At 51.8% G+C, this 14,109-nt stretch overlaps 1 protein-coding gene across 1 annotated transcript; it reads right to left on the bottom strand.

Annotated features, from left to right (window-relative positions):
• Nucleotides 1-2,286: 2,286 nt before the first annotated feature.
• On the bottom strand, nt 2,287-9,155 carry LOC133348684 (uncharacterized). The gene is made up of 2 exons (XM_061561632.1): nt 6,977-9,155; nt 2,287-3,177 (listed from the first exon to the last, which is right to left on the bottom strand). The coding sequence occupies exons 1-2, from the start codon at nt 8,294-8,296 to the stop codon at nt 3,163-3,165; spliced, it is 1,335 nt and encodes a 444-aa protein (XP_061417616.1). The 5' UTR covers nt 8,297-9,155; the 3' UTR covers nt 2,287-3,162.
• Nucleotides 9,156-14,109: the final 4,954 nt, after the last annotated feature.

Below are 14,109 nucleotides of genomic sequence, written 5' to 3'. Positions count from 1 at the left end.
TATCAGTCAATCATCCGAAACCACTCCACCAGCGTGTGGGTAACGCCGCTGATTGTACAGATGTAGTAGCAGGTCAGGAGAAGTGTGCTGCCTGCTACGGCGTTTATTTTCTCTGGGGTAACAACCATCAGTCCTAAGTGAACCGCACACAACCCCCACCTTAGTATATATCTTCATTCGTCACTAAGTGGTGTTGACATCACCACAGCGCCTGTGCCAGGCCAGGTGCACTAAGAGGTTGTTTGCATCACTCATCTGTCTTCTGTTGTTGCTGGAGGGCGACTGCCTCCAACAGGCAAGTAGAGCACTTCACAAACCTCCCCCGTATACAGTACATATATACACATATCTAGAAACCAATGTTCATCCAGATTGGGCTATCAGTGTCACATCAAGAGAGTGCTCGATTTCTTGTTAAAGAACAGTCGACAGAGCGAACATCTGATCCACACAGTCGCAAGCAGGACTCTCCCATTCTGCTTTTCCATTTCTGCTCTTGGTGACCGGGTTTAGTCCATCAACTCACTCGACTGGAGAACTCGGTTAACTCGCAGGCAAATGTTTGGTTTGAACCCAGGCTTCTGAGCGATGGTACTAGGTGAGGCCCATTCTAGGTTTTTATGGCAATTGGACATTGTTATTGGTGAGATTTATAGCCAGGAGATGAACCCAGACATTGTTATCCTCATCGTGGCCCCATGTTATCAGATACAGAATTCATTGGAATCTTTAGTGTAACCTTTCGTGTTGCAGAGTATGGCCCTCAGGAGTAGTTATCACACAACTACCTCTGACATCCCTTAAAGCGACCTTTGGTTTGTATCTATGTACGTATCTTGAAGTTCTTTCGCACCATACATAATCAACCGTGCTAACCGGTGGTGCAGGGAAATGACAACAAAAAAAGCACTGAAAGTAGTTCTAAAGAAAGTAGTTGATCAATTTAGATGATTTAACACTACATAGCTCCAGTGGCTTCCTATCGGAAGGAAGATCGTTACAGACGGTAATAAAAGCGCATCTGAAAGCACGCGATGCAGTGACCGTTTTTGTTCGATGGCTAGCCAACATCCGCTGCAAGGATAACCAGAGTTCACGTGATGATGGTTTATGCTCCTTGACGAGATCAACAAGATAAAGTGGTTCATTTATGGCAAGCACTTGGCGTGTAACGAGTGCGACCTTATAATGTATTAGTTTAGCAACCAGAAGCCAATGCAGCTCAGCGAGCACTGGACGGACACGGTCGGAACTTGCAGGACTCGTCACTACACGTGCCAGAGAGTTTTGTATATGCTGCAGCTGCTAATGTTTTTGAAAGACATCGCGTAGGGTAGTGAGTTGCAATAATCGAGCATTCGATATATTGTGCTACGCTCCACCATGTTGGTTATGTAACAACTCAAGCAGTAGTGGCTGAAACATTCCCATCTATTATCCTACAGAGAATAAATGTTTTTTGCAAGGCAGTCAGGGTGATATTTGACATTCTCGGAGCTAGATTTGAGGTGCTGCGCCAACGTTGATGTGACGGGAATTTGTGCACTCGTTGTGGATTGGCCTGAGAGCAATGCACTTGTGAATCTGGCATTCAGAACAGGTTAAACGAGTTATTGGCAGTTACAATAGTCAAGTCATGTTAATGAGAGGGGTTGTTATCTAGATGTCACGTTTGTGTAGTTAAATACTAGATTACTTTAATGAAAAATGCAATGGTTATGTAATGCTATTACGGTCCTTAGTTGAGCATTGCTTTTTTTAGAAGATCACTTACATTACTTTATTTTATTGTTATTACTAATGTAAAGTAGTAACTCGGCAGGAGACGACTTCACGGGTAGCACACCCTTTATTTTCACCAACTTGTAGTTACACGGATGACTAACACCCTACTTCGTTATACGGGTGACCAACACCCACTTAGCTACACGGGTGACGGACACCCACTCAGCTACGACTTCGTTACACGGGTGACCAACACCCACTTAGCTACACGGGTGACGGACACCCACTCAGCTACGACTTCGTTACACGGGTGACCAACACCCACTTAGCTACACGGGTGACCCACACCCACTCAGCTACACGGGTGACCCACACCCACTCAGCTACTCGGGTGACTAACACCCACTCAGCTACACGGGTGACTAACACCCACTCAGCTACACGGGTGACTAACACCCACTCAGCTACACGGGCGACTAACACCCACTCAGCTGTACTGACAGGGGCTCTTACGCCCCGTTGCCGTCCGGGCCACACCCAGCCGGGGTGCCCGTCTCGGCTCTGGGTACCACCGTCCCGACCCACACGGGCGTCGGACTACGGTCCCCCCAGTCTCGGCTCCGAGCCACACAGGGCCCCTATCTCCTCCACCCCGTCTTCGGTCTTCAACTGGTTAACACTGACCACGAGTGCTCTCGCGCGTCCCCCTTTATACCCCTCCTGCGGACGTCGCTGAGAGTACCCACTTATCTGACCAATCACTGCGCACTCGCTACGATCCTCTCTTCCCAGCTTGTGTGAGCGCGCCTCACCACCGGCGCGCGCGTCCATGCCACGCCCACACTGCGTTCCCAACCCCGCGCCCCGTGATCCCTCACTGCCGGCGCACGTCAATACCACCACTACATCACCCCCTACCACATAGCTCGCAGCCGACCCGGCTGCTAATAAACCATACAACACCCCTTCACTCCCATGTGTGCCCCGTAACATAACACAACATGAACACCGCAATCCGCAAAACCCAGCAACCGCCCCACCCGCAACAAGAACAACATGCACAATCCGGCGAGTGGCAACGATACTGTGTATGCGGAACGAGTAACAATAATAAAAAAAAATTTCTTTAATCATTTTCTCTTCTTTTCTCTCCGACTCATGCAATGTCCCAATGTCCGAGCGTCCCTTGAACGGGACATTACCCCGGCAGAGGGGGGAAGCCGGCAACGACGTCGGGCTCTAACAAAAAAAGAATATTTTTTTTTTTCTTTTTTCATGAAAAGTGTTGCGTCCTTGATCGAGTCCGCCTTGCCGGACCGTCGTACGGCACAGGACGCAGTTGGCCATCCGGCAGCGCCGGCAGTTCAGGGAGGCATGGGACAGGCATCGGGGCTCCGTGCGAGCCCCGGGGTTCCGGTTCCCGACGGTCAACAGCCGTCAGGTCCGAGACACCTGGGGGTGGGTCAGGTGGAGACACGTGAGGATCAGCCTGCGACACATCCCTCCCCGAGTCGACGGTCACATCCCACGCTCGGTCGTCACGGCACAACCCGGGGTCACGCGGCGCCGCGTAGGGTTTCAGTCGGGAGGGGTGCACGTACCAACGGCGTTTTCCCCATTTAATCTGTATACTCTGGGGTCGTGCAACCCGCACAATTTCCACCGGTCCCCTCCACGGTCTCAACAGTTTGGGGGACGTGGCCAACGGTGCGTGTGGACAATGCAGCCAGGCTTTATCGCCCGGTTCCCAATTGTGCGTACGCACCTTCCGTTCATGCAATCGCTCGTTCGCGATCTGCCGAGAGCGTGAATTCAATCTCGCAGCCTCTCGCGCCTCCCCCAATTTGGCGATGTTAAACTTAATGTGGTCTGCCAATTTAGATTTTGCACGTGGCTGTGAAATCCCCAGTTGGACGTCCATGGCCGGATCAGCCTCCCGCCCATACATCAGAAAAAATGGAGAAAACCCCGTCGCCGCATGGGGTGCCATCCGATAGGCCGCTAGTACCCCCGGTACCTGTAAGTCCCAATCCACCTGGTCGTCGCATACCTGTTGGCACAGCATAGACGTAATCGTCCTGTTCAGACGTTCAACCATACCGTCAGTCTGCGGGTGGTACGGGGAGGTACGTACTTTCTTCGTACCCAACAGGTCGCACACCTCGCGCAACAAAACACTCGAAAAGTTTTTCCCTTGATCCGTGAGCAAGCGTTCGGGGGCGCCTTTGTCCAAAACGTAACCTTGGACAAAGGCGTCCGCCACCGCCGCAGCCGACTGGTTGGCGAGTGGCCACGCCATGGGCCAGCGGGTGAAGTACTCTACGCCAACCAGCAGGAACTTATTTCCCCGAGGTGTGGTGGGAAAGGGCCCCAAGATGTCTAGCGCGACCAATTCGTTCGTGCGCGAAACTTGAATGGATTGAAGCGGTGGATTAGCCGCTATTGGTGGCGGTTTTCTTTTAGCGCACCCTACACACCCCTTAAGAATGTTCGCCACGTCACTGCCCATCCCAGGCCAATAGTAGTCTCGCTGAATGAGGGCGAGCGTTTTGTGAAACCCCAGGTGCATGAGTCGTTCATGGGCAGCCAGGACGACTTTACCCCGTACAGCAACCGGCACCACAAGCACGTGACGCCGGGACATGGAGTCCCACTTCATCAAGAGGCCCTGTCTGCACACCCAGGAACCGACCCGCGTTTCCCCGCCCTCGGGAACGTTAACCTTCCGACGTAGCGCGAGTAGGGAGCTGTCGGCCATTTGCAGACGGCCCCACTCGATGAGAGGCAATGCTAACAGCGAGTCCCTCCCCGTGGGGGCGTCGACCCCCGTCGTATCCGTGGCGGCTAGCACCACTTCCGCGGGAACATCGACAGAAGGTTTACACCGCGCCGATCCCAACTGACATGCGCATTCCGTACGCGTCGGCAACCGTGACAATGCATCCGCATTCGAGTGGCGCAACCCCTTGCGGTAAATCGTCGTGAATTGGTAGTCCTGAAGGACCTCCAACCATCGGGACAATTGGCCGGATGGCTGCGCCACCCGCATAGCGTATTGGAGAGCCGCATGGTCCGTGCGAACCGTAAAGTGACGGCCATACAGATACGGTCTGAATTGCTGTATAAAAAACACGATCGCCAGCAATTCACGCCGTGTCACACAGTAGCGTTGTTCCGCGGGGGACAGAACCCTGCTACCGTAGGCGACCACCCGTTCGACCCCCCCGACCACCTGTGAGAGCACTCCCCCGATACCCGTGTTACTGGCATCCGTGTCGAGTACAAACGGTTGCGTGAAATCGGGGTAACACAAGGGGGGAGCCTGCACCAAGGCGTCACGCAGGGAGCAGAACGCGGCCTCCTCCTCCGGCCCCCAGTGAAACCGCACCCCTTTAGCCGTCAAGGCGTGCAGGGGCCTGGCTATGGTGGCAAACTGTTTGACAAAACGACGGTAATAGGAGGCAAATCCTATGAAGCTGCGGACTTCAGTAACAGAGGTCGGTGTTGGCCATGAGCCGACGCATTCCGTCTTAGCAGGGTCCGTCGAGATCCCCGAACGGCTAACGATATGGCCCAAATACCTGACCGATTCCCGAAGCAGAAAACATTTAGCCGGTTTAAATTTAAGCTTCGCGGAACGCATCCTGAGAAACACTGCCCTCAGTCGCTGGAGGTGCTCCTCAAAAGTTCGGCTGAAAACGATGATATCGTCGAGGTAAATCAAACAGGTGTCCCATTGAAGGCCTGACAAAACCAATTCCATGAGCCTCTGGAACGTGGCAGGAGCGGAATGTAAACCCATGGGCAATCGGTTGAACTCAAATAGGCCTCCCGGTGTCCGGAAAGCGGTTTTAGGTTTTGATTCGTCATCGAGGGGCAATTGCCAAAATCCCGAAAGCAAATCGAGCGTCGAAAAAAACTGTGCTCCTGCCAAGGCATCCAGTGACTCATCCATCCTGGGGAGCGGATACGCATCGGCCATTGATATTTTGTTTAGGCGGCGGAAATCAACACAGAACCGCAGGGATCCATCCTGTTTTTTAACCAAGACGATAGGAGCACCCCACGGACTGGAAGAGGGCGCAATGATGTCGGCCGCCAACATGTCATTTACTGCTGACTGCACATGCTCCTTCTCGGCTGGACTGAGCCGGAAGGGATTCTGTCGAATAGGGGCCGCATCCCCAGTCTCTATGTGGTGGCGCAACAGGTCTGTGCAGCCAATGTCGTACTTGTGCCTGCTAAACACGTCAGCGAACTCGAGCAGCAAGCCCCTCAATGCACCCCTCTGCACACTGGACAAGGTACTGGACCCGGCACACAACGAGTCCAACCACTCCGTTCCCTCCTCACTTTGGGGATGCGTATCGACATGCGAATCGGCGTGAGCAACGAGCTGTTCCTCGACGGGCAGCGGCGCGGCGTGAGCGAGCACCGTTCCCTGCGTAATCACGGCCGGCCGCGACCCCGTATTCAGGACCACAACGAACGGCTCACTGTCCCCCCTCACCATGGTCTGGGCCACCGCTAAGTCGAGGTCCCCTTTAGCCCTGTTAGACGGCCCCAATAGAACTCCCTGCGCCCCCGCATCCGCCCCAAGGGGTTTTCTCAACCGAAGGGGCACCAACATTTGCGATCCCGGGGGCACCCGTACAGTCCGGGTTGCCAGCGCCTGCACCGTCGCACAAGCCGTGCGTATCTTATTTGGACTCTTCAAAAACTCAACCCGCCGACCCGATGGAAGCTCAATGCAGGCCTGGTCTATGAGAATTTTTATGGGCATCTTAGACAGAAAATCCGTGCCTAGTAAACAAGGAACGGCCAACGATGATGATACAAAAATAGGACCCGCCAATTTAATGTCGCCAATACAAATATTCGCCCGAATCTGGCCGATGATTCCCAACGATCCCCCGTTTGCCGCGTAAAACGGTACGTCCACCGGCAGAAGTGGTCGACATTGTACGGGAAGAATATTATAAATCAGGTCCGAAATAATAGTGGCCGACGCACCCGTGTCCACGAGCACCCGGACCTCAACCCCGTCAATGTACCCCGTTACCACGGACGACCCGGCCGACGCAGCCACAATCCTGTGGGCTAATTCGGACCACTCGACTGCCTTCGGGCCGTACGCGGACCCCTCTCGCCGAACCGAACCCCCGGCGCCCATACCCGGTCCCCCCACCGCTAAGCGGCGACCCGAATGTGCCGTGCTTGTGGACCGAACGTGTGAGGTGCCGCGACTTGCCGGGTTCAGTTGGGATGTCTTGAGTCCCTGGGCGTCGTCCGGACGTGGTCCCGCGGTGCGTTGACGCGGGGCCCGGCATCCCGACGCGACGTGGCCCCGAAGGCCGCAGTTGTAGCAGACGACGAGGGACGTCGTGGGTTTCGGTTGCTCCAGCTTGCGGGAGGAGCGTGTGGGCGAACGACCGCCCGTTCTCCACTCCCCCGGCCTCGAACCCGCGAAGGCCTCCTCCCGAGGCACAGCAGGCTGAGGTCCGATGATCGTGGCGGCCGGTGCCCCGTTCTCCACCGATGCGCAGACGACCGTCGGCTTCCGCTGTAGGACCTCGTAAGCGTGGATACTCGTGGCAATCCCCAGGGAGCAGATGTCCATCTCGTCCGCCGTATTAATGGGAACTCCCAATCCGTGAGCCAGCGCCAGCAGCTGCTCCGTCACCATGGCGTCCTTCCCCTCCTTGTCCATACGGGGAAAAGCTGAATCTGCCAGGGCGAGCAGCGCCGTGCGATAGGCGAGCGTTGTTTCTCCAACCACCTTCCGCCGATCGTAGAACTGGTGGCGACAGGTCGAGGGCGGCCCGAACACCTTGGCCAACAGGTGCAGCGCGGCCTGGAGCGTTGAGCGGGACGACCTCGGGGCAGACGTGAAGGCCGCAAGCGCGTCGTCGTCGAGCATCGCTGGCAGCGCGCGCAGGGCAGTGGTGTCGGACCACCCCGACATTTCTTGATGCGCGATGAACCGTCGCTGGAAGGCTCCCCAGTCGCCCCCGTCCGCCTTGAACACCGACAGCGCGGGCAATCGTTGCTGGAGAACTCGATCGTCGTCGTCGTCGTTGGAGCGATTTTCCCGCGCGCCGCTGTGGTTGTAGAAAATGTCGGCTCCCTCTGCAGGCGCAAAATGGAGAGCTCCGGCGCTCGCCGATGACGCGGGCTGCGCTGTGTGGAGACCTCTGGCCACGTGGTGTCCTCGTTTCCCGCCAAGCGGAGTCGGGCCCTCAAAAATGGCGCCAACTCCCAAACTTTTGGCGCGAAACGCCGTATGGCGGGAACCCTCCAGCCGCGCCGCCTCCTCCAACCCCGCAGGCGTTCCTCCGGCCGCTGGAACGGAGATCTCCGCCAAGATTGCAGCGGCGGCGAGCAGCAACTCCGCCAGGCGGGAATGTGCGTCCTGCAGGCTGGTGTCGGAGGCGGGCGGAGCATCGGCCATTTCCGCGAAGTGCTGCATCGGCGGCAACTCCCCGTCCTCTCCTCCCGAGGGTGGTGTCACCGGTACGTCGTCGTCTCCCCGGTCTTGCACGTGGGAACGAGAAGTCTTCCTTGTGTCCATTTCTCCTTGAAGACAGGTTTACTTCTGACGCCAGTTGTAAAGTAGTAACTCGGCAGGAGACGACTTCACGGGTAGCACACCCTTTATTTTCACCAACTTGTAGTTACACGGATGACTAACACCCTACTTCGTTATACGGGTGACCAACACCCACTTAGCTACACGGGTGACGGACACCCACTCAGCTACGACTTCGTTACACGGGTGACCAACACCCACTTAGCTACACGGGTGACGGACACCCACTCAGCTACGACTTCGTTACACGGGTGACCAACACCCACTTAGCTACACGGGTGACCCACACCCACTCAGCTACACGGGTGACCCACACCCACTCAGCTACTCGGGTGACTAACACCCACTCAGCTACACGGGTGACTAACACCCACTCAGCTACACGGGTGACTAACACCCACTCAGCTACACGGGCGACTAACACCCACTCAGCTGTACTGACACGGGCTCTTACGCCCCGTTGCCGTCCGGGCCACACCCAGCCGGGGTGCCCGTCTCGGCTCTGGGTACCACCGTCCCGACCCACACGGGCGTCGGACTACGGTCCCCCCAGTCTCGGCTCCGAGCCACACAGGGCCCCTATCTCCTCCACCCCGTCTTCGGTCTTCAACTGGTTAACACTGACCACGAGTGCTCTCGCGCGTCCCCCTTTATACCCCTCCTGCGGACGTCGCTGAGAGTACCCACTTATCTGACCAATCACTGCGCACTCGCTACGATCCTCTCTTCCCAGCTTGTGTGAGCGCGCCTCACCACCGGCGCGCGCGTCCATGCCACGCCCACACTGCGTTCCCAACCCCGCGCCCCGTGATCCCTCACTGCCGGCGCACGTCAATACCACCACTACACTAATATAACGAGCCAAGAATGTGTGTGTGTCCTGCACGTGACGTCACTCCACATGAGGCCCCCCGTCATTAATCTTCATGAGGGGGTGGATTTTTACACTCACGCAGAAGGTCGAGCGGAAATTGATTTGTTTACGCAAATTCGCTGGATATTTGACGTTTCTTTATTTAAAGTGAATCAAATAAATAATTTAACGTAGCGCAAAGTGGATTTTGTGTCTTTATCTATTTCTTCAGCACTTGAAACAAAAGGTAAGTCTTATTTATGCTTCTTAATTATGATAAAATAGACATTTCTCGGTGATTTTCCAGATATTGTATCGAATTAAAATGTATTTCAACCCCAGCGACACAGCAGTCACATTTGCAAATGTGAATTCCTCAGAACCGTCGATGGCGTCGTTTACAACTCATATAAGGAAGCTGCCTTTCATCGTCATTTGCTGGATTCAGACGAAGAATGGGATCGATGCATGCAGGAGTCTGTGACATCAAATTCCGAATCAAATGCGACTGACGTTTGCGTACATTTGCTGCTTCTGTATGCCAACGAACGCTCGCGAGTTGGGGAACAAGCATTCACTTGACATGTCGCTGGATTATCTACGGTGTCATGACGAAAATGTTGCATTGAACATGGCTCTGCACCACATCAACGCGATTCTCAACATGGATTGTCTTGCGCATCAATTGGTATTCTGCAACCGATAGGACATCCAATCGAAGCTCAGCTATACAACGCAGTGCAAGAAGAACAAGAAGCTGAAACGAGAATTTGCTCCCTTAATGGACAACAGTTTTAAGCTTTCACGGCAATAATGAGAGCTATCAACGATGAGCATGTCCAGAACAGACTTTTCTACTTAGATGGTCCTAGCGGCTCTGGAAATACTTTTCTGTACTCCACGCTGCTCTCATTTGTTTGTGGAGAAGGTAAATTCGCTCTTCCTTTTGCGACCACTGGAATCGCAGTGACTTTACAGAAAGGCGGAAGAACTGTACACAGCGGATTTAAGCTTCCAGTTCCCCTCCTCGACACATCTTCTTCGTTGATGAGACTGAATTCGCCAGTTGGTGAAACGCTACGACAAGCTTCGCTCATCATCATTGATGAATTTACAATGCTGACAAAGCATGGCCTTCGATGCATCGATCAGCTGTTGCGCGACATCATGCAGATTCAACGGCCGTTTGGTGGAAAAGTCGTCGTAATCGGTGGCGACTTCAGACAGATTTTGCCGGTTGTAGCAAACGGCACCCGTGTTGAGGTCATCGAGTGCTGCATCAAATCCAGCGTATTATGGCAGCAGTTTACCAAATTGACTCTCACGGCAAACCTTCGGAGTGATGGTCAAAATGAGCATAGTAATTGGTTGCTGAAAGTTGGATTAAGAACTTTGCCGGAAATAATCTGGAATTGCCTTTAGGTTCCATTGAAATTCGACCTCAAATTATAACGGTTGATGATCTGGTCACCGCAAATTACAGTCAAAACTTGCAACACATTCCTTCCGAAGAGCTTGCGAAAAGAGCGATTCTGGCACCTACCAACATGGACACTCTCGAAATGAACAGAAACATCATCATACAGCTGTCCGGAGATCTCCGAATTTATTACAGCTCTGACTCGATCGTGTCGAAATATCCTGCGAACGCATTGAATTATCTTCCAGAATTTCTTCACGATCAAACGCCTTCAGAAATGCTGCCACACACATTAGCACTGAAGACAGGCGTTATCATCATGCTGCTGCGAAATCTGAACCCGAAGAACGGTCTTTGCAAGGGAACGCGTTTGATGGTCAAATCTTTACAAAATAACTTAAGAGATTGTATCGGAATGCAACCGAGGCGAAATCGTCTTCATCCCGAGAATCGACCTATCTCTAAGTGATGTCACTCTTCCTTTCGTACTGAAACGATGACAAAATTCCGATAATTCCTGCGTATGTGATGACGATCAACAAGTCCCAGGGTCAGACTTTTGAATTTTTTTGTATTTATCTCAATGAACGCGTATTTTCCCATGGACAGTTGTACGTGGCTCTGTCTAGATCTAAAAATCCTCAGCGGATCAAAGTGTTCATCAAGTAGAGTCAACTGCAGGGAAACCTTTTGAACAGTGATAAGAGATTCGCACAAAACATCGTATACCGAGAAATCTTCCAAAGTCCTTAATTTCATTTAATAAATTAAGAAAAATGTATTTATGTGCAACATTTCCGGAATTTTTTTTACAAGAAAAGTAAATGTATATCTTTAATATTTCAGCTTCCGTCTTAGGACGGGCAAACAAGCTATTTTTTTGATAATTCGTTCCCAGGCTGTTGTCACTGCACAGGTAATAGTGAACTAGTGATACTGATGTTGATGATAATGGTAAAGCTGATGACGATGGTGGTGATGGTGGTGATGATGATGGTGGTGATGATGATGTTGGTAGTAGTGATAATCATGATGGTGGTGATGATGATGGTGGTTGTGGTGATGATGGTGTTGGTGACGATCATGATGGTGATGGTGTGGGTGGTCGTAATTATGATGATGGTGATGATGGTACTAATAGTGATAATGATGGTGATGATAATGGTAATGATGATGGTGGTGATGATGACGATGTTGTTGGTGGTGATGATAATAATTATGGTGGTGATGATGGTGGTGATGATGATGATAGCGATTGCGGTGGTGGTGGTGACAATAATTATGGTGGTGATGATGTTGGTGATGATGATGGCGATTTCGGTGGTGGTGGTGATAATAATTATGGTGGTGATGATGGTGGTGATGATGATGATGATGATGACGATTGCGGTGGTGGTGATGATGATTATGATGGTGGTGGTCATGATGATGGTAGTGATGATGATTATGGTAATGATGGTAATGATGTTGGTGGTAATAATGATGGTGGCGGTGACAATGGGGGTGATGATGGCGGTGGTGATGATGATGGTGGTGGTGATGATGATGGTGGTGGTGGTGGTGATAATGATGATGGTGGTTGTGGTGATAATGAAGGTGATGACGATGATGATGGTGGTGGTGGTGATGACGGTAGTAATGATGGTGGTGATGGTGGTGGTGATGATGTTGGTGATGATAATTATGATGGTGATGATGGTAGTGATGATTATGATTATGAAGCGTAGTGAGTTGCAATTATCTAACATTGTCGATATACTACGCTACGCTCCACCGTGTTGGTTATGTCACAACTCAAGCAGTAGAGGGCAGTACGTCCCCATCTATTCTCCTGCAGAAAAAACAAGTTTTTTTGCAAGGCAGTCAGGGCGATATTTGTCATTCTGGAGCTAGAATTAAGGTGCTCCACCAACGTTGATGTGACGGGAAATTGTGCACGCACTGTGGACTGGCCTGAGAGCACTGCTCGTGTGAATGGCATTCAAAACAGGTTAAACGAGTTATTGTGAGTTACAATAGTCAAGTAGGGTTAATGAGAGAAAGTGTTAGTTAGATATCACAATTTACAGGGAGGAACAATGTTCCACACTGCCCACCAGGGATTATATAGCTGTCTGTCTGTCGTGCATAAATAAATATATAATACACACAGCTCTTTGATTGGTGGAGACCTTACAAACAGCTCTTTGATTGGTGGAGACCTACTGCCGGGTACGGAGAGGGGAGGTGCCTAAGGGAGGAGGGTCAGGGGAGGGACCTAAGGAAGGGGGGAGTCAGGTAAACAGCTCTTTGATTGGTGGAGACCTACTGCTGGGTACGGAGAGGGGAGGTGCCTAAGGGAGGAGGGTCAGGGGAGGGGCCTAAGGAAGGGGGGAGTCAGGAGAGGGACCTGAGGGGGGAGGGGCCTAAGGGAGGGGGGGGGGATAGTTAAGGGGGCTGTCTGCCTGGCTACCTAAAGTCAAGTTATCTTTTATACATACAGGTACGAACAACAGGTTCCACACTGCCCACCAGGGATTATTTGTCTGTCTGTCATGCACGAATGTGCTGTCCAACCAAGTTCCTACCTGCCCACTCCGAAGGAACGTGTTTGTCGTTAAATGTTTGATTAATTTAACGAAAAATGCAACGGTTGTTTAATGCTATTACGATTCTTAGTTGAGGATTGCTCTATTTTATATCACTTAAATGAGTTTTCTTGAGATTGTAATAGTTTACTGGTGATAATGATGGTGATGATGGTGATGTTGATGTTGTTGGTGATGATGTTGGTGGTGATGATGATGATAATGGTGGTGATGTTTTTTTATGGTAATGGTGATGATGATGACGATAGTGGTGGTGATGAATTCGAGTTAACCACGACCTCGTATTGAACTCACCAGATGTTGCTCGGCGGCGCTGTGCTTCAGAATCGGAGCCACTCCCAACTCCCGCGCTGTCAGCAACTGCTGTTCCGGTGAACAGATCAAAATCAAAATATATGTATTCATACTGGAGGAATCCGATGAGTTACGAGTTATTTATCACAGATGTTCCAGTAGGCGGCACGAGTTAGGAGCATTACAATTATGACGGTCGCATTAGGGGCGTCACGGTGGCGAGGAGATGTGAACTCCCTCGCCTGGTATACAGGAGGTTGTGATTTCCATCTCGACCCTGACCCCTGTTGTATATTCTGAGTTTGCATATTCTCCCTGTGCTCACGTCGATTTTCCTCCGGGTCCACTTGTTTTTTCTCCCTCAACATTTAGAATCAACATGCGTTGAGGGTATTTGGCTGCAGAAAATGTCCATATAATAAGGCACTTATAATAAACTTATTATTATAGCCAGGTAACAGCCAGGTCGCTTCTGAAAAGAGCTACGTAGCTCAGTGGGCCTCCACATTTAGAATCAATATCACGCGTTTAGAGAACTAAACTCTTTTTATTTCCCAGGTAAAGTCCACTTGAGCTATGAGCTCTTGCACGGAACGACTTGGCTCATCGAATTGGCTAATATTATCATTACCACAAGTGG

This window comes from Lethenteron reissneri, chromosome 27 (assembly GCF_015708825.2).
Source record: "Lethenteron reissneri isolate LAM-NWPU_2019-01 chromosome 27, ASM1570882v1, whole genome shotgun sequence".
NCBI lineage: Eukaryota > Metazoa > Chordata > Hyperoartia > Petromyzontiformes > Petromyzontidae > Lethenteron > Lethenteron reissneri.
This window is presented reverse-complemented; position numbering and strand designations above follow the sequence as displayed.